Here is a 21,714-nt window from a genome sequence, read left to right on the forward strand (position 1 = left end):
CGTCTCCCCCATCCCATCTCCTCACACTTTTGCAAAAGGCAACAACCATTACTAAAAGTTGGTTAGCAAGGGAAACGTAACTGAAGAATAAACGAGTGTGTTATATGGACGTACATGTCATTTTTTTACGTCAATTTTACGCCGTAGGCTTTGAAACAACATCAATGAAATGTATCTGCCAATTCAGACGGATTGATTTAAGGAAGCCAGGGTCCAGTGGTTTAGTGGGCTTATGCATCAGATCCAAGGGTGTGTGTTTAGTGCCAGGGTCACAGGCTCTAGTCCCATTAGGTCTATTCATCCTCTCAGGGTCCACATCATTGTGTCGGGTAGCAATAAAATGCTATAGGTGTCTCATTTGCGAAAGTTAAAACTATTGGCATTGTAAATGACAAAGCTATTAATTTCGCTATTTTCAAAACCAACACATAAATAAAAAAATGTCATTTACAATACCAATAGCTCAAACTCTCCTAATGCGAGACCTATTGCATTGCAAATGCTTGTTGACGGGCTATCATTGTAGTTTATCCTTCCTAACTTCCTAGATCACAGCTTCTCTCTCTCTCTGGCACCTTTTTAGCTTCACTGTGCAAAGCGTTTTCACCATCGCGACATACACCGCAATACCTAAGCTATACAGTGGGCTGCGATTAAATGTTCACCCAAACTGGAACACGTCGGGTTCCGCGAGGCTAGCTAAGTCTAATCTTTTTTTATGACTAAAGCGTTAAGTCCATTTTCCATGTCTATAGCACCACGCAGAAAGGGCGTACTACCATCATCACGTGGCAAACGTGTAGCTTCCCGGAAGCATTCCTGGGCGGCTGAGCTCTATTTACTTGTGGTATCGATGGCTGCGTCCGGGACAGCGCGGGCGAGTGGGCAAGAGGAATCTGATCGGTGCACCTTCGAGGCTACCGACTCCCTCTACCTCCTACTGGGAGCAGGCGCGACGGCGCTCACTCATCCTCTACTCTACGTCAAGGTCCTCCTACAGGTGTGGGCGGTGTTACAGAAAAAGGGCGTGGTTAGTAGCTGTGAGTTAAGTGCAGTGCATGTCAAGGGTGGAGTTGAAGAAAGGGGGCGGGAATGTGGAATGTGCAGAGAAACTACGGAGGAGACTCAACCAATAGGAAGGAGGAGGAATGTGTAAAGGGGCTGCAGCTTCTGCAAATAGGTAGGTTCTGGAAGAGTAAGGTTATCGTTAAGAGAAGCCCCGTGTTTCCAGGAGAAGCTAGGGTTGAAATGAAAATGATACATTATGCAAAGGTTATCCCCTGGTACTTAAAAGGCGCGATAACGTTTGCATAGTCTTATTTATCCAGGACTTTAAGTGGGATGACAAAACCGGTGGGGTAGGGGGCTCTCAAAGAGGCGTGGCCAATGTAATTAAGGGCGTGGCATAAAACACATCTGTTAAAAACCTGTGCTTAGCATAGTGTGCAACCCGAGTTGTATTTTGCTGTTTCTGTCATTGCCTCCAGATATATGATACAACAAGTAACATCATACCTACAAGAAGTCAGGACTATTGGCTTTGTCAATGGTTGTTAGTTGCATAAGATAAATAAGGAGCAACTATGGCTTGTCTATATATATATATATATATCTATATATATATATATATATATATATAAAAAAAATGTATGTCTGTCTGTGTGTCTGTTTTTCCTTTATGCATTACTACACCATTCATCCGATCGCCATGAAACTTTGGGAAGTTGTTGAGTACACTCCCGCGAAGGTTTCTGGCATATGCATTACTACACCATTCATCCGATCGCCATGAAACTTTGGGAAGTTGTTGAGTACACTCCCGCGAAGGTTTCTGGCATATGCATTACTACACCATTCATCCGATCGCCATGAAACTTTGGGAAGTTGTTGAGTGCACTCCCGCAAAGGTTTCTGGCATATGCATTACTACACCATTCATCCGATTGCCATGAAACTTTGGGAAGTTGTGGAGTACACTCCCGCGAAGGTTTCTGGCATATGCATTACTACACCATTCATCCGATCGCCATGAAACTTTGGGAAGTTGTTGAGTACACTCCCGCGAAGGTTTCTGGCATAACATTTTTTTAAATATCGGACCCCCAGGGCCCTCATAATCTCTCGAATACTGAATTTTTCAATTTATGTATCCAAAGCACTCAGTCAGTCAAAAATAACTTTATTTGGTTTTCACAAACCATAAAGCATATAAAACACATTTCGTTTAAAAAAAAAAAAAAAAAAAACTTTTTCAGTTCAATAAAATTTCTACTTAGTTCCTTTGTGGCACCGAGCCTTCAGTCTTTGCCCACTTTTATTAGTAAGCTTTCTACCGCTATCATAAATTTTATCCCCCTACATATTAAAATGTTTGATGCGGCACCCATCCAACTTGTCACCGCCTGTCTGCAGGTGCGGATATTTAAATCATTAAAAACTGTTCTCAGCAGCTTCCTTCTTTCTGATTTCACTGATTCACAGACACACAGTGAATACACAAGCACTCAAATAAATAAATAGAATTAAAACGACACTTTGAAATGTTTTCCATATTAAAATGAATAAGTTTCAATAAAAATGACACAATGTAAATTGAATGTTATCATAACAAGTTTCCTTGAATTTCCTTTCTTCTGAGATCGCAGCAACGCGAGACTGGTAAGCTAGTATATAATATTTAAAAAGCTTTCACTTAAAGCCCTGGTGACACCACGACAATGTTGCTGCTCCTGAGTTTCAAAAACAGAAGGGAAATCCAGAGAGAAAATGACTCTCTTTAAAGGATTTCCCTTCCCCTACAACGCTCACGGCTTGACATCATGTCGTAACTTCTCCACTAGTGAGAAGTGAGTAGTGTGAGCACACACACATTGATGTGCCTGTTGTCACTGCAGTCCGGTAAAAAAACGGACTGCCTGTGCCAGGGCACAAAACAGAGCCCGATAGAGACCTGTTTCGAGGTCTCCTTTAAAAAACTGCAGTTCTCAGCACCGGTGAGACCTGGCCTTCTTAAAGGCCTCGTCTTATATATTTTGTCAGGTCGTACCTGCCTGAATTTAAATGGTAATTCCCGAAGCGTGGGTCTTTTTGTAAGGTAACATACCTGCCAACTCAGACGGTGCCACTGTGTAACACACAATATCGGCTCCAATCACACCGTCACCTGGTAAGTTGCCGATATCGCACAGTAGCAGGGAAATCAAACTTGAAATCCGCTGTAAACAGTGGATTTCCAGCTCGTTTTCAGAGGCTCTGTACTGCCGACGTCCATTAAAGAGTGTGACAACACCCCAGGAAATCAGCAGCAGCTTCAGCAAGCTTTTTCTCTGATTTTGGAGGAGGCTGATTGGGGGCGGGGGCAAAAGTGCCTCCCCGGTGCCTAGGGGCACGAGGTCCAGGCCCTTCAAGGCCTCGCCCCCTCCTCACACCATGAAATTTCTGTCTTGGTTGGCAGGTATGATGTAAGCATTAGAGTCCATGTATTCTCCCTGGTGCAGCACCTGGTTACTGTTCCCCGTGAGAAACGTTTTCGCACAGGGAGCCGGTCCTTTCGCTGCTTGGCAGCCAAGTTATGGAACTCCCTGCCTGTTCAGATCTGTAGAATGGAATGTCTGCTGGACTTTAGGAAAGCTATTAAAACTTTCTTTTTTTCCTGCAATTTAGTCTCCTTGGCTGCTTTTTCTATTCTTCGGCGTTTTACTGTCCTGGTGTTTAGGTCCATTTTCTGATGCTGGCAGCGACGGCAACGGCCCTTTGCTTGGGCAGCTGTGCGCTATATAAAACTGAATAACATAACATTGGACATGTAAGAGGTGCTATTTATTACTCCCAATAACCTCTCACCCTTGCAGCTTAACTGCCAAGGTTTGATATTGCTTATGTGTGACATTTTCATAATTTCAGTGTAAATATGAGTGACATTCAATGACTACGAGTGACACTTTCTCGCAAGCAAAAATCAAACAATTATGCTGTAAAAGTACAAGTATCAGAAGTTACACCAACTTGAGCAACGAGAAACTCGTAAGTGCTTTCAGCCGTAGGTTCGGACCTCATAGCACTATATATACACAGCACTATTCTCTGTGAGCCAACCAGTATTCCTTTCCTTTTCTCTCTGGTTAAACAATAACAAAGATGATCTGCAGTGATTGTGATGACCTCTGAAACCTCATTGGAACCCGCCTCAACATTAGCCAACACCAGAACCCCACTCTTCTTCAGCTTTCTGCCATGAACATATTACTCCAACACCTTTCCTTAAAAGTGAAAACGCTCCCACTAACTCGCACAACCTCCTCACATCCTATATGATTTTACACCTCTTTTTACCACTATAGCTTAGCTACCTGCAGTACCATGGACAAATTCTGACATTCATTGGTGTCTCCGAAGTCAGTGTAAAATTGCAAGGCCATTGAAACTTGGCTACATAAACACTTCTCAACACAACCTATTTGTGATCCACCCCCTTTCCTCTATCTATACCGTACTTAACATTAGTACAATGTTGTTCTCACACAGCACAGTGACAGACATTGCTAATTCACTCTCTCTGAGCTGACATTAATGCTAAAGGTGCCCAGTGCAAAAATGTTTTTAGCACCTCTCCAATTGCCTCCTTCTCCAGGGATTCCTTCACTACCACTCTCCAACAGAGCCCCATATCTCTCTGTAGCTCATCTATAATATCCATTTAATTTAGCCAGTGGATTAAAATGGCCATCATGGAAGGAGCATTGGAGACGAGCTCCTGAGCGACTGGATCACCAACGGTGAATATCCTAATATTCCCTCTGACATCCACACCACTTTTCCCCAGGAACTGAATAAGGAACCAATACTACCTTCAGAAGATACCTGCAGCATCGCCATAAGTTCTTCCTTACCTCACCCCGGGCTCTCCGTCGTTGAGCCGATCGGATGTCAGACGCGCACTGGGGCCATCCACTGGAGTGTCAGTGCAGAAAAGGACTTTGTCTAGGTGGAGAGTCCCGTCCATTAAGATCTCCAAAGTACTGTCCAAGAAGCAGCCACTGGAAGGACCGAGGTCTCATTCCACCAGGGCCAAGGCTGCTACCACTGATTTGTCATATGAAGAACCTGTTATGGATGTCTGTTAGTCTGCGACGTGGGCACACATTCGCAAACTAGTTCTGCCTTGACAGCCAGATCTGATGGAAAGGGAATTTGGCCATTCAGCTTGCAGGGCATTTTGGTCTGAGCCATTCTACAGACCCTGCTCTGTGGGAGGTACTGTTCTGGTAAATATTCTAAAGAAGAGGAATCTGCAGTTAGAAGTATTCATCGGAATAAGAAGTTACATCTGGTAATGCTATTTCTTGCAGATACTCTTTTCTAACTTCAGATTATTCACTGCTGTCCCACCTCCGCAATATGTGGTCTGGTCTCTTGTTCCTCTTAAAAAGGTCATAAACTAGAGATCTACACACTGATACTTCTGATAATTGTTGGGCTCCTCATTTGAAAGTGCATAGAGTCTAGAAAGAAACTGATGTCGGAGCGCAGAGGTGGTGCTTATGTGCAGCTTCTTTATCAACGTCTAGATGGAAGAAAGTGAACATGGAGCCACACTACACAAGCAATACAACACCACTTGCCAGCACTCTGAAGCAGTGTTCATTAAGGCTTTCGGATCCAATATGGCACCTGGGAATATTCTGAAGGTGAGGAATCTGCTGTTAGAGGATCCATCAGAAAGAGAATTACCCCAGGTAAGTAACTTGTTCATCTCATCAACACTCCAAATACATTAATATTTTGGTGATTGGTAAGGAGAAATCAAAACTAACAGAAGATGTTTACCCATGTGCCTTCTACTCCACCCCCATTCCAATAAAAGGCCTGCTAAGTGAAAAGTTTAAATAGTTCTCTTTATCAATGTATGTTTGCATAAATCATATAGGAGCTTGACTATCTGTTAAATGGAGAACTAGAAACAAGATCCAGACAGCTAAATCTATGAAACCAGCCAATCTAACTTTTCAAGGATGATGTAAAGGTGTTTCTAGTGATGAGCGATTGGGTTTTCATACTAAGAACCCTTCTGTCGATAGTAAGGTAAAAGAACTTTCGGGCTCTAAGAGGGCTCACATTATATGAGTTGGGATAGAGAAGGGTATGTCAAGGTTGACATGGTGAAAAGAGGGCTGCGTGGGTGAACGTCATGTCCACTTGTTTTATTGATTTTGCTAAAGCCCTATTAACCCTATAAATGGAGAAGGATGATCTCATACTCTGATGTAGGTCTTATCTCTTTGGGAATCTAGGCTCCAGCTTTATAATTGCTTCAGTGGGTAACTGAAGCAATATGCAAACTATTTTATGGTACACACCACATATAGGGCCAGATGTGTGAAGGTTTTGAATAACAAATTCCAAATTGCAAATTTTACCAAATCGCAATTTGGAAATCACTATTCTTAATATATCATAGTGACCCTTCCTCAAGTTAGCGAATCAGTGTGATTCACGTTCACAAATTTGCAATTTCCTATTCCTGATTCAGTAAATTGTGAATCAGTATTAAGGAATTGCAAATTGCAATCGGTAAATGCTTGATGACATCACAATGAGGAAGTGATGTCATACATGCCTCCTAGAGTACTTTATAGCAGAGAGAAACACAGGCATTATGTCCTGAGGGATTTTAAGGCTTTTTGGGCCACATTTGTACCATCATGTCCTGAGAGGAGCCTGAAAAGGACACTGGAGCACATAAAAGAAAACTAAAATTCAGTGAGGGAGCGGAAGGTGCTCACTGAAGAATGTGTTTTATACAATAATTAACTTTTTGGCAAGCTCTGATTTTAGGTTTCAGGTACCCCAAAAAAAAAAAAGTCCATCCAAGAAAAAATAAATTGGTTGGGAGTCACACAGCATACCACCGAGAAGATAAGGAACCAGAAGTATGACCTGGGATCACTAAAGAGAAGATGGCTACAAGACTTGCTGAGACACTTGGAACAGGATGGGGGCCATCAACCCAGTCACCACCCACACCTCTGGAAGACCTCATTGAAACCACCTTTGAGCCTAAAAGTATTGTTGGGCTTTCAAATATTGATACATCTGCTTCATCCACTACGACGAGACCATGATCACAAAGGGCCTGCTTTAGATCTTGGCGGACGAGTTACTCCTTCACATTGGTGACGGATATCCCGTCCAACGAAAAATAAATCCCATAGGATATAATGGGATTTATATTTCGCAGACGGGATATCCATCACTGTTGTGACGGAATAACCCTTCCGACAAGATCTAAATCAGGCCCAAAGTTTGTGAAGATATATGAGCAGTACTATTATCTATTAATTGTGAAAATATTAGCCTGCAAAAACATAATTTGCAAAAACACAGTGTAAAATATAGACTGCCAAAATCTGTCTTACACAGTTTTTTCCCTACATGATTTCATCCTTTAATTCATAAATACAGCTGAGCTCCTTTCCCACGTAATTATGGATTATATTCTAACTCCAGTTCAATCAAATTTGGGGGCAATGGCTTGATAGTTGATTTACGTAAAAGTAGACATTTGATTAAAGAGAGATTTGTGTTAGATCGATACAGACTCTTGTTTTACCTGCAAACATTTTGTAATATTAGTTTTATTACTAACCTTTCATCATAAAAAAATTCAAGTACCTGGATTTCCAGGGTCCGTTCCTGTGAATGTTTTTTTTTTAGATAACTTCAAAAACATTTAGCTCATTATGCAATGATTCTTGTCTTACTCCTAAGAAAACACTACACTCTTTATTTTAATGATCTAAGTATGTGATTTTGTTGATAAAATGAGCAGCACACTTTAGAGAGTTTACATCACAGCGAGTGTCGTTGGTGAAATTAGGTTTTTCCTCTATGAATTTTGCGTTTCCACCACAAATTAGTGGATGATTTCTAGCAGATCTTTTCTCCCAATTTGTCGTGGAAGAATTCCCATCATGCTGGAGATATATTAGTGGAAGAGACTGGCTGTGTTCAATTTTGGTCATAAAGTTGAAATATGCCTATTGTTGACTAAGTTATGAGATTGAAAACCGGTCTTCCGGGAGTTAAGTAAGCTTCTTAGTTTTCCAGCCACATGACTCACCTCTTCTATCTGAAGTGGGGATTATGTCTTGGGCTTGTGCTCAGCGGAGGTTATTTGAGGCACCTACCACTGTTGGGTGCCCCTTCCCTGGACCACATGAATCACCATCATTCACAACAGTGGGAGGCATCTTCTGGCTGTATTTTGTGCCTGTCTCAGAACACAACGGCCTACATAGGGCCATAGATTCCTAAGACCCTGGCAGGAGAACCTGATTTCAGGGAACCAGAAGTTATTGCCTGACAGTGGCATGGGAAGGATAAGCTACTGGAGGACTGTCCATCTCGTGGAGCAGCCGTAAAAGACAAGCAGACTCCCAGAGGTCTCCCTTTGATATGAAAAGTGATTCATCAACATGTCTGTTTGCCATTTAGGACGGTGACAATGGAGTTTGCACATAAATTGGGAGCATCCATGGAATTTGCAAAAATGTCTCTGTGAACTGCTAAAAATACGGCACTAGGTAAAATTTGATTTAATATTTTTCTAAGGTGCATCCCCCTGAAGAAGCAGTCCTCATCTGTCTCCTAATTGTTGTTTTAAGACTTGAACATCATAATGGGTAAACAAAATCTAAATCTCTATGTTTATTTCAAAGGTGGGTCATGAACCTATTCCTGCATCTTTCGGGAGGAACCTTCTGGGGAGGAAAGTCTCATACCTGCCAGGGTTTTTTACCTATGGTGAGTGACTTTATTTTAATAACAGTATGATGTGGGCTAGGTGCATGGGTCCACGTTGCATGGAACTGGGAAGAACTGAACAGTAAGGAGGGCTAGAGTGAGGGGAGTGGACTTGAGCATGTGTAGCGGGTGAGAACCCTGAGCCACTGCTTATATGAATATCCCCTTGTTACCTGTAGATGGCTTGTAACCATAACAGTAGATAAAAAAGCGGTGTTCCTATGCTTTCTAGGACTAAGCCAGCCATCAACTCTCTTCAAGAGTAGGAGTTCCACAACTTTCACAAAGTTAGAATTTGCTATCTGAGTTGTGAATATATAAAGTGATTACTTTCTAGGCTTTTTGCTCGAAGTTACACATTTAGTACGTTGGTGGGACTGTTTTTCCTTTACTCGGTTTTTTGTTTAATATTGGGAGAAGATGTGGCCTAACGGCTAGAGTGGTTGACCTTGAAGCTGGGGAACTTGGCTTCAGTCTCAACGGGGACTCTCAACATTCTGTGATTCTCGGCCAATCACTTAATCTCACAGTGCCTAACAAAAATTAATGTGTCCATCTGTAACGTAACTGTGGCTCATGTAAAGCGTTCTGATACCTTCGGGTCGAGTTTGCGCAAATGAAACAAAAAAAAATATGAAGCCATTGGGCAAGGAACTAAAACTTGACAAGGCTCTACAGTCTTTAAGGACAGATAACAACTAGGAATGGACAGGAGTGGTCTCATAAACTGGCTTTGCTGAGCTGCTAATAAATAGTCTGTCACTATTTGAATGCAATGAGAGAGAGTCTAGCAATTTCATCTTAATTCATAGTTAAAAAAAACTTCTGGTTGTCGTCTTTCAAAATATTTTGTCTTGTCTTTCATAGCCACTTATTTTGTTAGAAATTCTCCAAACTTGGAGTAGTACCCTTTCTAATATCCTGTTTTTAGCCTTTCTGATGCTGACTTTAAGCATGTACAATCACATTCACTGATTTCTTTCTGTAAACATTTGTATGTGATCAGTCTGTATCAACTTATAATTCAAAAACCAAAAAAGTGATTATTTTCTATTTTTGGGAGAAGTTTTTCCATCCCAACCGAGGTGGTCTGCTTTTTTGCCAAGTCATATCATATCCATTAATGCTGCATAATTCAAAAACCAAAAAAGTGATTATTTTCTTTTTTTTTGGAGAAGTTTTTCCATCCCAACCGAGGTGGTCTGCTTTTTTGCCAAGTCATATCATATCCATTAATGCTGCATAGGACAGACCTGTCTTCTAATTTTGCTATTTGTTACTCTACTGGAGGACGTTATTTGAATGTTCCTTCATATGCTTGAGGAGGTAGAGGAATCCCCCAGACAGATTTGTGCATTGCGACATTCATGTGAGCTGGGTGGGACACATGCTGGAGGAAGAAGAGCCAGGTTTTTCAGTTCACTTCAGAAGGTACTCTTTGTTTCAGGAAGAGGTCACTGGAAAGTGGCATGGGCACATTGCAAGATTGATATGGGGCGGAGAAGAGAATGATATAGAGTAGGGCTAGGGCCTTGGGTTAATCTTTTGATGCACATACCACTGTGGGCTGACATCCGGGTGTGATTCTGTAGTCACTCCCATGGCCTATGTTGTGGGGCTATCAGATTTGGAGGAAGGGTAAGACAAAGGAGTGGGCACTTCAAACTCAAAGAGGCTTTTAACACTAACTTCAAAGACTCAGACCATAAATCACATTTGGTGTTTAGAAATGGACAATAAAAAAGGAAGCTCAAGGCCTCTAAATTTGTCAACTGTCAAGCAGCCAGTTAGGCTGTGTGAGAAGGAGAAGCTCTTCAAGATTTATGACTGTGACCAGGGCTGGGGGCTAAGGCCTCTCTCCCTGTGAAATCTAATTTCACCTGCCCCTGGAGCACCAGTGCCTGCCTGCTTGCCAAGCCCAGTGTATTCTGTGAAGAAGAGGAGAGTGTTTGGAGGGAGCGAGGTCGAGTGGGGGATCCTAGTGAGTGGATGCCTGTAGCGTGGTGTGTGGAAACGGCTGCTGCACCGAACTGGCCATCATCCTAGTGAAGTTTCAAGTCGGCGACCCAATATGGCAGAGTAGTCTGCCGTAAAGCCAGCCATTGTTGGCACCTCTGCAGTGCAGATCCGGAGTACAGTCCTTGACCCCGTATGCCAAAGGGGGCTGCCGTGAAGATTACTGCCGTGCCAATTGGGTCATAGCCCGTATGCGGGGTGAAGTCAGCGACCCAATATGCAGGAGACGGCTGCTGTGAAAAGGAAGTTACTGCCATGCTGATCGGGCAGTTACCCATGTATGAAGTAAGGTTGGTGACTCTGTATCTAGAGGGGCCCACTAGGAAGGACAAGGACCTGGAGAGGCCACCGTGGTGACCTGTTTGAGGGTTGAAACCAGAGAAATCCACCCCTCGTCCGTAGGAAGGATCAGAAAAAATTGCTGTCTTATTGTTTGTGTATGCTGTATTTTGCTCTGTTTATATACAACTGCAAATATTTTCATAAAAGCAAGTATTCGACGGTAGAACAATTTATTGCTGCCATTATTTTGAGTTGTGAGCCTGTGTTCACCAACATGTATCTTTCTCCCCGCGAAGCCTTGGACTGCTCGACCCACGCTACCACTGAGAGTCAAGTACTGAAGGGGTACTTGACCTAGTTTCTCCAGACCCATAGTAAGTCAGGCCCTGGGACATCAGAAATAAAAGGCCTCAACCCCCACGGTTGGTCCCAGTAGCTTCGGCTGGCCCTGTAGCCCCCTGAATGGAGTTCTGAGAATAATTTAAAAGTTTTGAAACATTTAAAAAGTCTAAAACATTTAAAAATTCAAAAACACAACACAATAAAAATCCCATTCCAGTTTTATATAAAAAATGTCAGAAAGTACAAATCACCAATAGTAGTCAATGGTCGTGGTAGATGGTTTCAGGCTGACCGCAGTGGAGCGCAGGTCGGGTACACCAACCAGGTTGGACCTGGTCAGAGGTTTTATCTTGGGACTTGGAGCAGATGTATCAAGCATTTTTCTTGTTGCAAATGGCCCAATTTGCATTTTGATATGTACCAATCCCAAATTGTGATTTGGTAACATGTTATCGAATCACAGTGTTTGAATTGAGAATACATACCGATTCAGTATTAGGAAGGGGTGTGTTTAGGGTGACCTTTCCCAATACTGAATCGCTGTGGTATGTAAGAGTGTTTAGTGACCTAAATGTGGTCGCTAAACATTCACAATTTACCACCTACTTCAAGTAGGTGATAACCCATTCGCAAACGGGAAGTGGTCCTTGAGAATTTTCATAAAAACGTTTATTAAGAGCAGGCAGTGGTTCCACGGACCACTGTCTTCTCCTAAAAAATTAAATGAAAACTTTTCATTTTTCTTTTTTAAATGCAGCCCATTTTCCTTCAAGGAAAACGTGCTGCATAAAAAAAAAGATTGCTTTATTTAAAAGCAATCACAGACATGGTGACTCCAGCTGTCCACCATCCCTGTGATTTTAGGGATTCCGAATGGGTCGCAAATATAGACCTATCTCATTAATATTCATGAGGTAGGTAGATTTGCGACCCACTAGGAATCGCCGAATGAAACTCTGTGAGTGTCATATGTTAGGAATATCGATTACCTAATTGCGATTTGCAGAAAATCGCTATTAGGTAATCTCTATTACTAATATTGATACATCTGGCCCTTTTTTTTTTGCTGGAAGTCAAAATCCTTCAACAGCGCTAGACATTATGCTATAGCTGAGAAAATCTTGACAAAGTCAGATAGGCATTAGATGAGGTGCAGCTGAAGCTGGGAAAGCTTGTGAGAAATTCAAATTTTGTGCTCAAGGAAGTCTTTTTGCCAGTCAGATACTTTTGGTGCCTTCACCCAGTCAAGATTTTTGTCTTTAAACTTATTTGTTTTTTCAGAACTCAAAATCCTTCATCAGGGTAAGGCTGTGGCTGTATCCGATGTTGAGTTCCACACAGCAGGATACCTTCTCGCCAAGGGTCCGCTGACTCTCATTTGCTGCTGTGTAGAAGCTCTTTCGTGGGAGAAACATGTTTTCTCCGCCTAGCATGGTTGCATCGTGGCAGGATAGGCTGGAGTAGTTTATCCTGGTCCTTTGAAGGTCTGGAAGTCCAAAAATATTTTGAGCCCCAGGCTTTCAGGGTGGTAGGAGAAGTCCAGTAAGATGCTGCTAAGGGTACCAGGACCTCATGAACAGCACCCAGGGGTAAAGACTCACTCCAGCAGAGGCTACTAGTAGGGTCTAGGTCAGGTCCAGTTGATATTGGTCAGCTGGACACTTCAAGAAAAAGGCCTCCTACAGCTTTCAGTAGTTACACAGGAGGTCAGCCTACTGGCTCTTGGAGTCCACTTCTTTGTCCTGGGTATAAGAGGGAGGGGTCCAGTCCTTTATGGCTTGCTTCAGTTCGCAGACAGCAGATCCAGTCCTTTTCCGTTCTTAAGCAGTTCCAGTAAGTGTTCTGAAAGTGGTGATTTAGGATGCCACATTTATGCCGGACACTAGCTAGTGGATGGGGGTGCTCTTGGCCCCTCCCTAATCAATAGGGTAACTCTACCCACATTTGCAGCAGTTCCTGTTTGCCCTACTATAAAGAATCACACAGTGGCCCTTACTCTCAAAATCTAAGCTGGGCAAACGCTTCTCTCCTTGCGCAGTGCCTGTGTGCCCTCTAAGAGGTGTGGCTGAGGTAATGATCAGTGCACACCACCTATGTGACTCCAGATCAATTCTAGGGGTAGCTTTGTTCCCCACTGGGTTTGGTGCCTGCCTGACTGGGAGAACAAAAGCTGAGACCTTTACTGATGTCACCTAACTTTGCTTGTGACAGTTTTTGACATGCTCACCCCCACGTTTTGTCTGGTATTCAATGCAATTTTGATTGGAAGTGCACTGGGTTCCTACTAAACAGGCCTCTAGTGCCAGATCTCTTTCCCTAAACTGTACGGCATAAAAGTTTTCCCAATTGACAATACCCTTAGCACCCTCTGTAAGTCCCTAGTAAATGGTACTCCTAGTACCCCTGCCTGGGGTACTATAGAGGTTCCCTAAGTGCTGCATCATGCATTGTGCATCCCAAACGGACCCCTCACCAGACTCATGCAGACTGCCATTGAAGGCTGTGTGTCTTGATGCAGAGAAAAGTGAACACACAATATTACACCCAGCCCAGTGTGCCTTCCCTGCAGACACTGCATGTCATATAGGTAAGTCACCCCTACAGCAGGCCTTAGAGCTCTAAGGCAAGCTTCACTATACTACATGTGTGGGCATAACTGCACAATCAGATATGCCCCCATACTAGCCACTCCCATTACTGAAAGTACAAGTGACCAGGGAAGCCATGTTAAGGACATGCTGGACACTGGTAAAAGTGAGTTCCCCAGGTACATCTTCAATTTTTTTTAAAACAGGTTTTAGTGATCCTTTTTCAATACCAGCATAGCAGTTCAGCAGTTCAAATCATATAATTTGTTATGGGCTCATTCATTATATCAACTGGTAAATACATATCCGAATGAACCATAATCTCAGTCAGCATTGGATCTATAACTTTGATTATCCACTCACCCCCCTCCCGCGAGACGTCAATATAATGATTTGTGTCTGGGGTGCAGGGATTGTATATTTGACAAGCAATCTGAGTGTATTCGTGGGGTATCGCAATTTAGAAGTAGCGTATTAGTCAGTGGGATATATCTTACATGGGAACCAAATGAGTAGTGTTGATTCTGATGTCATACATGTGTCAGGAGATGTTCGCTATGGGTCTTCTCCTTCTCCCTCTTAGGTCTCTAAATCTGGGTGCTCTAGGTCATGCATGAGGGTCTCCCAGGCTTTAGCCATCTCCATGTTTCGTAATCCTCTTTTAGCCTCCCTCATCAGTATTCGTCCCTCACACCCCACCCATTTCATTAGTTCTTTTTTCCTGGTGATCAGGTTAGGGCCTCATGTGGCTTTCCAGTTCCCGGTTATCTCGCGCTTAACTAGCACGAATGACAGGTCTTGGAATTTACTGGTGACATTGGTTTTGGACGTATGGGGCAACCATCCTAAGAGACAGCGTACTGGTGAGCAGGGGAGCTCTCTATCGACAATCTCACTCACAGTTTGCACTACCCCCTCCCAGTATCCTCGCAGCTGGGTGCAAGTCCAGAACATGTGTATGATATGTGCTCTTACTTCGCCGCAGCGTGGGCAGGCTGCCTCTTCTACTTGAAAATATCTATGAATACGCTCAGGTGTTAAGTAGGCTTTGTGAAGAACGTAGTAATTTATCAGCTTGAATCGTGCATTTCTGGATAACCTGGGTATTCCAGCCAGAATATTGTCCCAGTCCTTTGTCGGAATAGGTGTGTCCAAGTCCACTTCCCACTGGAGGCAGAGTGCCTTAAGCGGGTGCAGTCTATCCATATGGAGCGCTCTGTTCCGACCGGATACTGCTTTGATGGTTCCTGCCGACAGGGCAATATAATAACAGCTTTGTTGCGGTGGGGGCACTGTAGATCCCGTCCGCCAATGCTTTCGGATTGCTGCTGTCATGGTGCTGTGCAATCGAAATGTCCCCGAGACAGACTGAACTCTGTTTGAAATTCTTCGAACGGCAGCAGTTCATTGTCTTTGTAGAGGTTGCCCATTTTTGTTGCCCCAGCTTCCATCCAGACCTCTAATTCTCACCAGTTTCACCCATGCGGGAGGGCCTTTAGCATATGCTTTTGGATGTCCGGTGAATATGGGATCCTTCCCCCCCCATTCTCTGCAACCCTCGGCGCCAGTATTTAGCCTGTCCTTTGAGCTCCTGGAGATAATTTCAGTACAATCTATTCACCATGAGAAACACTCATAGTAGGTTTCACAGCGAGGGCTTAATAAGTTCTGGGACCTCTGTGCGTTGTCGCCCTAGGGCTATACCTTGACCAGCCATTGTAGGTGGGCTGCTATGTAGTAGGACTCAAAGTCCAGGGCTGCCAGCCCAGCCTCCGCTGTCGGATGCTGCATTGTCGCAAGCACAATTCTATCCCGAGCTCAAGATAAAGGCCAGAATTCGGAAATTCAGGTATCTGAAAAGGCCCACCACGATCCATAGGGGAAGTGCGTTAAAATAATACAGCGGGTGGGCAAGTGCTACCATTTTAAGGAGTGTTATTCTGCCAGCTACCGAGAGTGGCAGGGTCTGCCAGAAATCTATGGAGGCCCTTAGCCCGCCAAGGGCTTTCCCTATGTTACCTTTATATATACGTAATAAACAAAGGGGGGAGGGAGAAGAGAAGTGGATTCTGTCTCCCCTAGAAGTACGCATAAACAAAAGGAATCCACAAAATTGGGTTCGGTGATCCCTACAGTGGTGGGGAGCAACCAGTGTTGTTTAAATACCCCTCACACACCAAAAGGCCCCTTGGTGTCATGCTTCATCATCGGGGTCTTCGCAAACCTCTACGGAATGCGGCGTGCTGCGACTCACGACTACGTAGGAGCACTTGTAGGTGAACTATGTGTTGGTGTGAGTGAGGGTGAATTACTGTGAGTGGTGAGGTGAAAGAACGAAAAATTAAAAAATACCTGGCTCGTGGGTTTCGAAAAATTTTATTCAGTCCCCGGCTGGTATCGTTAAAAAGTGCAAGGGAGGTAGTCTTTACTAATTAGGGTAAGATAACCTCACAAGTGCGTCGTCAACATGTTTCGGAGTAAAGAACTCCTTCTTCAGGACAAGGATATGCACTAGGTATCCTCACCTTACTCACATGAGTGTAGATGTAAAAGTGTGCTCTACAAAAATAAACCTAGGTGAAATGTACCTATCTGTTTTATTAAAGTTCGTTGCGCCCAATTGGCGAAATTACTGAACTTATGATCACAGATCTAGTAACCACATGAGCCAGATGCGTAGTATTGGGGGTCTCCTGTCCTGCCCACTTTGGCAACGGTTACAGCAGTGCCTGCTTGGCTTCCTCCCCTCAACGCGGCACCCTCACTCACACCAACACATAGTTCACCTTTATATATATCCAGCCAGGGCTGATAGATGTGGACTCCTAGATACGGTAAGCAGTTCCCATCGTAATCTTGCAAGGTCCCCAGGGGATCGACCCGTCTGCATTACTGGGAAGAGCTCCCGGGCTGTTGGTCTGGTATATAGTAGTCTAGTCCACTTAATAAATCCCTCCCCAGCCACATATGCACCATTACTTCATACAATTAGGACCATTTGTGGCTGTCAAAGCTTTTTCTATATCCACCGCTAAGACTGCTGCTGTTTCTAGGCCCCCTCTGTTCACCTCCAAGACAGATAATAGGCGTCTTATATTACCTGCCGTATTGTGAGATGGTATCAACTCAACTTGGTCTTTGTGCACTAGAGTGGTCATAAAAGAGAAAAGGCAGGTAGGGAGTATTAGGCTCAGGATTTTATAGTCCATTTTAGCATTGACAGCAGGCGGTATGCTAATTTGTCATGGGCTGCTTTATTAGGTTTTGAAACAGGGACTATGGTAAACTCTCTTATGATGTCTGGTAGGAAGCCTGTTATTAGTCGCCTTGTAGAGCATCACCAGGTAAGAGACTAACTCCACACAATATGTAGAGTAAGACTCTGCAGGAAACCCATCCGGGACTGGTGTTTTATTGTGCACCATGTGTTTAATAGTGGCTACTGTCTCCTGGGCAGTTATGTCCTCTCCCAAGGCGGCTGCCAATTGCTCCGTGATCCGTGGGATCTGGCGGTCACTTAAGTATATTTGTGCCCCCTGCCGGTCTCGGGCAGCAGAGCTTGCATATAGGGTGCATAGGGGAAATACCCATTACAACGATGATAATTGCACGCGGTGCCATCGCAGCGCTTCTTTTACATCGCAGGATTCTTTGCATTGCATGCATTTACAACGCATGCTATAACTGCGCAATTACATTTCCATCGCATGCAATTACAACGCATACTCACGCATAATTACAGTATAAATAATGTTAGCATGTTTCGTAATTATATAACATTAATAATGATGGACCGTGCGCATGCTCACGCATGATTACAACGTGGGAGATGACATAATTACAGTATAAATAATGTTAGCATGTTTCGTAATTAAATAACATTAATAATGATGGAGCGTGTGCATGCTCACGCATGATTACAACGCGGAAGATGACATAATTACAGTATAACTAATGTTAGCATTGTGCTTTCTTTACATTAATAATGATGGACCGTGCTTTCCTTACTCATCCATTAGGTCACGGTCACGGAGCCACGGAAGATGACATAATATGGCCGTATAGCTGCGTGCTTTCCTTACTCATGCATTAGGTCACGGAGCCACGGAAGATGACATAATATGGCCTTATAGCTGCGTGCTTTCCTTACGCATGCATTAGGTCACGGTATCGGAGCCACGGAAGATGACATAATATGGCCTTCCAGCTGCGTGCTTTCCTTACTCATGCATTAGGTCACGGTCACGAAGCCACGGAAGATGACATCATATGGCCTTATAGCTGCGTGCTTTCCTTACTCATTCATTAGGTCACGGAGCCACAACATAATATTACCTCATAGCTGCGTGCGCCTTTACAGTATAAATAATGTTAGCATGTTTCGTAAATATATCACATCGATAACGATGGGCCGTGCTTTCATTTCTCATTCATTAGGTCAGAAAAAAAAAGTTGTAACAGGAGACAATTTGATCAACTGCGTTGTAATGGCACAAAACAGCCGAGACACTACAATCGCGTGGCAACGGCATGCACAGTAAATGCGTGCGATGTAATTGCTTTTACGATGTTACAACAGCGTGGTGATTGCTTGCGTTGTTCCGGTTTGCGATTTATCATCATACATCCGTGCATAGTAACCTGCGAGTATATCATTAATCTTTCCTTGGGCATACACTCTGGAGCCCTCCCCGTCTTCTAGTTTCTAGGATGGGTGAGCCTCGCTTATCAGGGTTGGCCAGCCATGCTAATAATGAGCCAGATTAGTCTCGTTCAGCATGAGTTTTGTCAGTATAGTTCTGATAATCAAAACACCGCAGCCTCTCTACCTGTGTTGCCACCTCCTCTTTCGCTGCTAAGAGTTCTTGCTGGAGCTCAGGGTTTCCTAGTCTAGTTTTTCAGTCTCTAAGGTGGCCCTCAGCATTTTCTACATCCTTCAAGAGGGTCCGTCTAATCTCTTTGGACTTGGTGATACGATACCCTTGCATCACAGTTTTGACGGCATCCCATTCGACGCCGAGCCAGCATTGTCAGCAAAGTAATGAGTGATTTTGGTCCTGATCATTTCGCAGGAGACCTGGTCCTCCAGTGATTCGGCTTAAGTTTCCATGCAGGTATGGATTGTTTGGGGTGTACCCGTCGCAGTCGTAGCAGTCCCGGGTTATGATCCGAAATAGTATAGGATAGATATTCAATCCCATCAATCAGGCTATGTACATCAGGGCCTTGGCCTTAACGATTCCATTGAATGGAATAGAGTGGGTAAACAATAGGGCCCCGCGCAAGCTGTGTAGACATCTTCTGGGTCTTGGGTTATGTACACCATTGGGCGGTATCTTACGTGTGTATATTAACTACCTCGAATCCTAAAACCAATAATCCCACTTAATAAGGTTATCAGCATGATATGCAGGATCTTCTACCACCAGGTTTTCAGTACAGCCTAGAATGTATGATTGAAGACTTAAAAAGATAAACACATTTTTTTTTCATGATATGAGTGATTTTTTCTTTGATAGGTTTTCATGAAATTGTTTCCTTTTGGACAATACATTAATAAGCAGGCTTCCCACCTTCTAAAATGACTCGTTTTTTAATAAAAATGACTGCATCCCTACATGTATCAAGCAATATAATACCACTTTAAAAATGGTCGCTGTGGTATTAGGGAAGTGTTAGTGCAGAGTAACACTGGGATTCGACTTCTGGGTCACGTGTTTCCCGAGCCGGCATCTCTGTTTAAATACCAGATGCTCGCGTCCCCCGAACATCATCGGGATGGAGCACCAAGTTGAAGGCAATCCGCAGATGCGGTTAGAGGGATCTAGTGTTGGGGTGTGCTCGCTGTGAGATAGCGAGCACGGAGGCGCCAACCCCTGTGTCTAATTGCCTTTTTATAATACGGATATGTGGGTGAAGGTGGAACAGTCCTCCTAACCCGGTAGCATGCATGATAATGGGCTCACGACTAAACTGAGGGTGTGTGTCCATGACTTAGCAAATACAGAATGTGCTTGATAAATTTCTGTTAAGGAGTTTAAGGGTAGTAGATGGGGACCTTGAGACTGAGTATGAGGTAGTTTGGAAAGTGTGTACTGGTGACAAAAACAGTGTATTTTTTATTGTGGCAAAGGTTATACTTAATACACATGCGCTTTCAGGTGATACTGACGACTGCAGTTGTCATTGGGATACGCGACCATTTGGCGCGGGACCCCCGTAGATATGGTTCGCAGGTACGAAGGATGACAGCAACCACTCAGTAATTATGCAATTTTAAGGAGTGGGCTTGAATGAATGCTTGAGTGCATGTTGAAGCTAGGTTTTATTTACATTTGGCATGTTCTTCTTTTTATTTTCGTCATATAACCACAGGTCTGATGTGATATACAAGTAAGGTAAAGACTGGTTTTCCCATCAGCCCTGATGAAGTTGCCTAAATAGGTTAGCAATGAAACATGTTGGCCTTTCGCTTCTGAAAATGGCCAAGTCTATGCCAATCTTTTAATTTGAGGATGCTCACGGCACCTAATAAAATTAAGTTTTGAAAGTGAGTCGTACCCCATTTTAATTTCTTTACTCACGGGGACCAGTGGGCACTGAGTGATACAAGCACTGACAGTGCAACTGCACACGTTTTCACTGATTTACTTTCCTTTGATTTCTCACCTCCGAGAAATTTGAAAACACACTCTCTTTCTTTATGGTTAAGAAAGTTACTGTTGATGACAACGTGGGCAAGCTGATGAGTACTAACCAGCAGCCCCCCTGGGTGATGCTAACCTGAGGTACTTTCTTACCATTGTCACACTTTTTGGTCACAAATCTTTTGTGGTTACAAATTTCCTCTTGATGGTTGTATGGAATGCGGTGTATTGAAGTTTTTTAAAATTGAACAGCTGGACTAACAGGTTATCCGTATGAACACGCTATCTAAGAACTCTACCCCCGTTTTTAGGGCTCGGCATCGAGCCCTATTGCAGTTGAGTTCGCTCTCAAGGGAGGACAGAGCGGTGCACGAGCCTACCAGGGTCTGTGGACGCGCACACACACAGGCAGGCAGGCACGCCCCAGACACACATAGACAGACAGACAGACACACGCACACACACACACACACACACACACACACACACACACACACCCTCCCTCTCTGCCCACTCCCTCTCTGCCGCCCCCCCCTCTACCCCCACTCACCGGGCTCTTTCCCTCCAGCGGGTCAGTCGCGGCAGCAGGCAGACTCGGTGTCTTCTCCGGCGATCTTCAGCTGATGTGCACGCCCACACTGCGTCACGTGCGCGCCCACCACGCTGTTTTCACGCCCGTTGATCCTCAGCTTGTTATATACTTTGGCTATGGACAATTAGACCACCGTTTTGCTCCGTCAATCATGTTTTCTTGGGCTGCGGTGTCTACAAGGCAAGGGGGCAGTGCACTGCACATGGATTTATCCTCGTCACGCCAATCGGTATTGTTTAATTTTATTTCTTTCGATCAGCATGTTTTTTTGTAATCTCTGGGAGAGCCGACGCTGGGACTTGAACCCCATTCCACAGTGTCAAAGTCCGGACACGGAGTGAAAGAACGTGGCTGTGCAAGCTACCACTGGACCCACTATACTCAGTTACCATGAGGTGGCGATATCTGCCACTCACTTTCCACACTGCACCTTTGTGTTAGCCAC

The 21,714-nt window shown here is 43.9% G+C and overlaps 1 protein-coding gene across 2 annotated transcripts in view; it reads left to right on the forward strand.

The window, feature by feature from the left end:
• The first annotated feature begins 786 nt into the window (after positions 1 to 786).
• The window catches only part of MTCH1 (mitochondrial carrier 1), a 414,326-nt gene continuing 393,398 nt past the window's right edge, over positions 787 to 21,714 (forward strand). The window contains exons 1-2 of one of the 2 annotated variants that reach the window (XM_078644353.1): positions 787 to 1,000; positions 8,718 to 8,802. In XM_078644353.1, coding sequence (XP_078500479.1) covers positions 854 to 1,000; positions 8,718 to 8,802 — 232 coding nt within the window. In that variant the 5' untranslated portion in view covers positions 787 to 853. The remainder of the gene's footprint in view (positions 1,001 to 8,717; positions 8,803 to 21,714) is intronic. The other variant, XR_013594892.1, reaches the window with a different exon arrangement.

The sequence above is a fragment of the Lissotriton helveticus genome, chromosome 5_1 (assembly GCF_964261635.1).
Source record: "Lissotriton helveticus chromosome 5_1, aLisHel1.1, whole genome shotgun sequence".
NCBI classification, from domain to species: domain Eukaryota; kingdom Metazoa; phylum Chordata; class Amphibia; order Caudata; family Salamandridae; genus Lissotriton; species Lissotriton helveticus.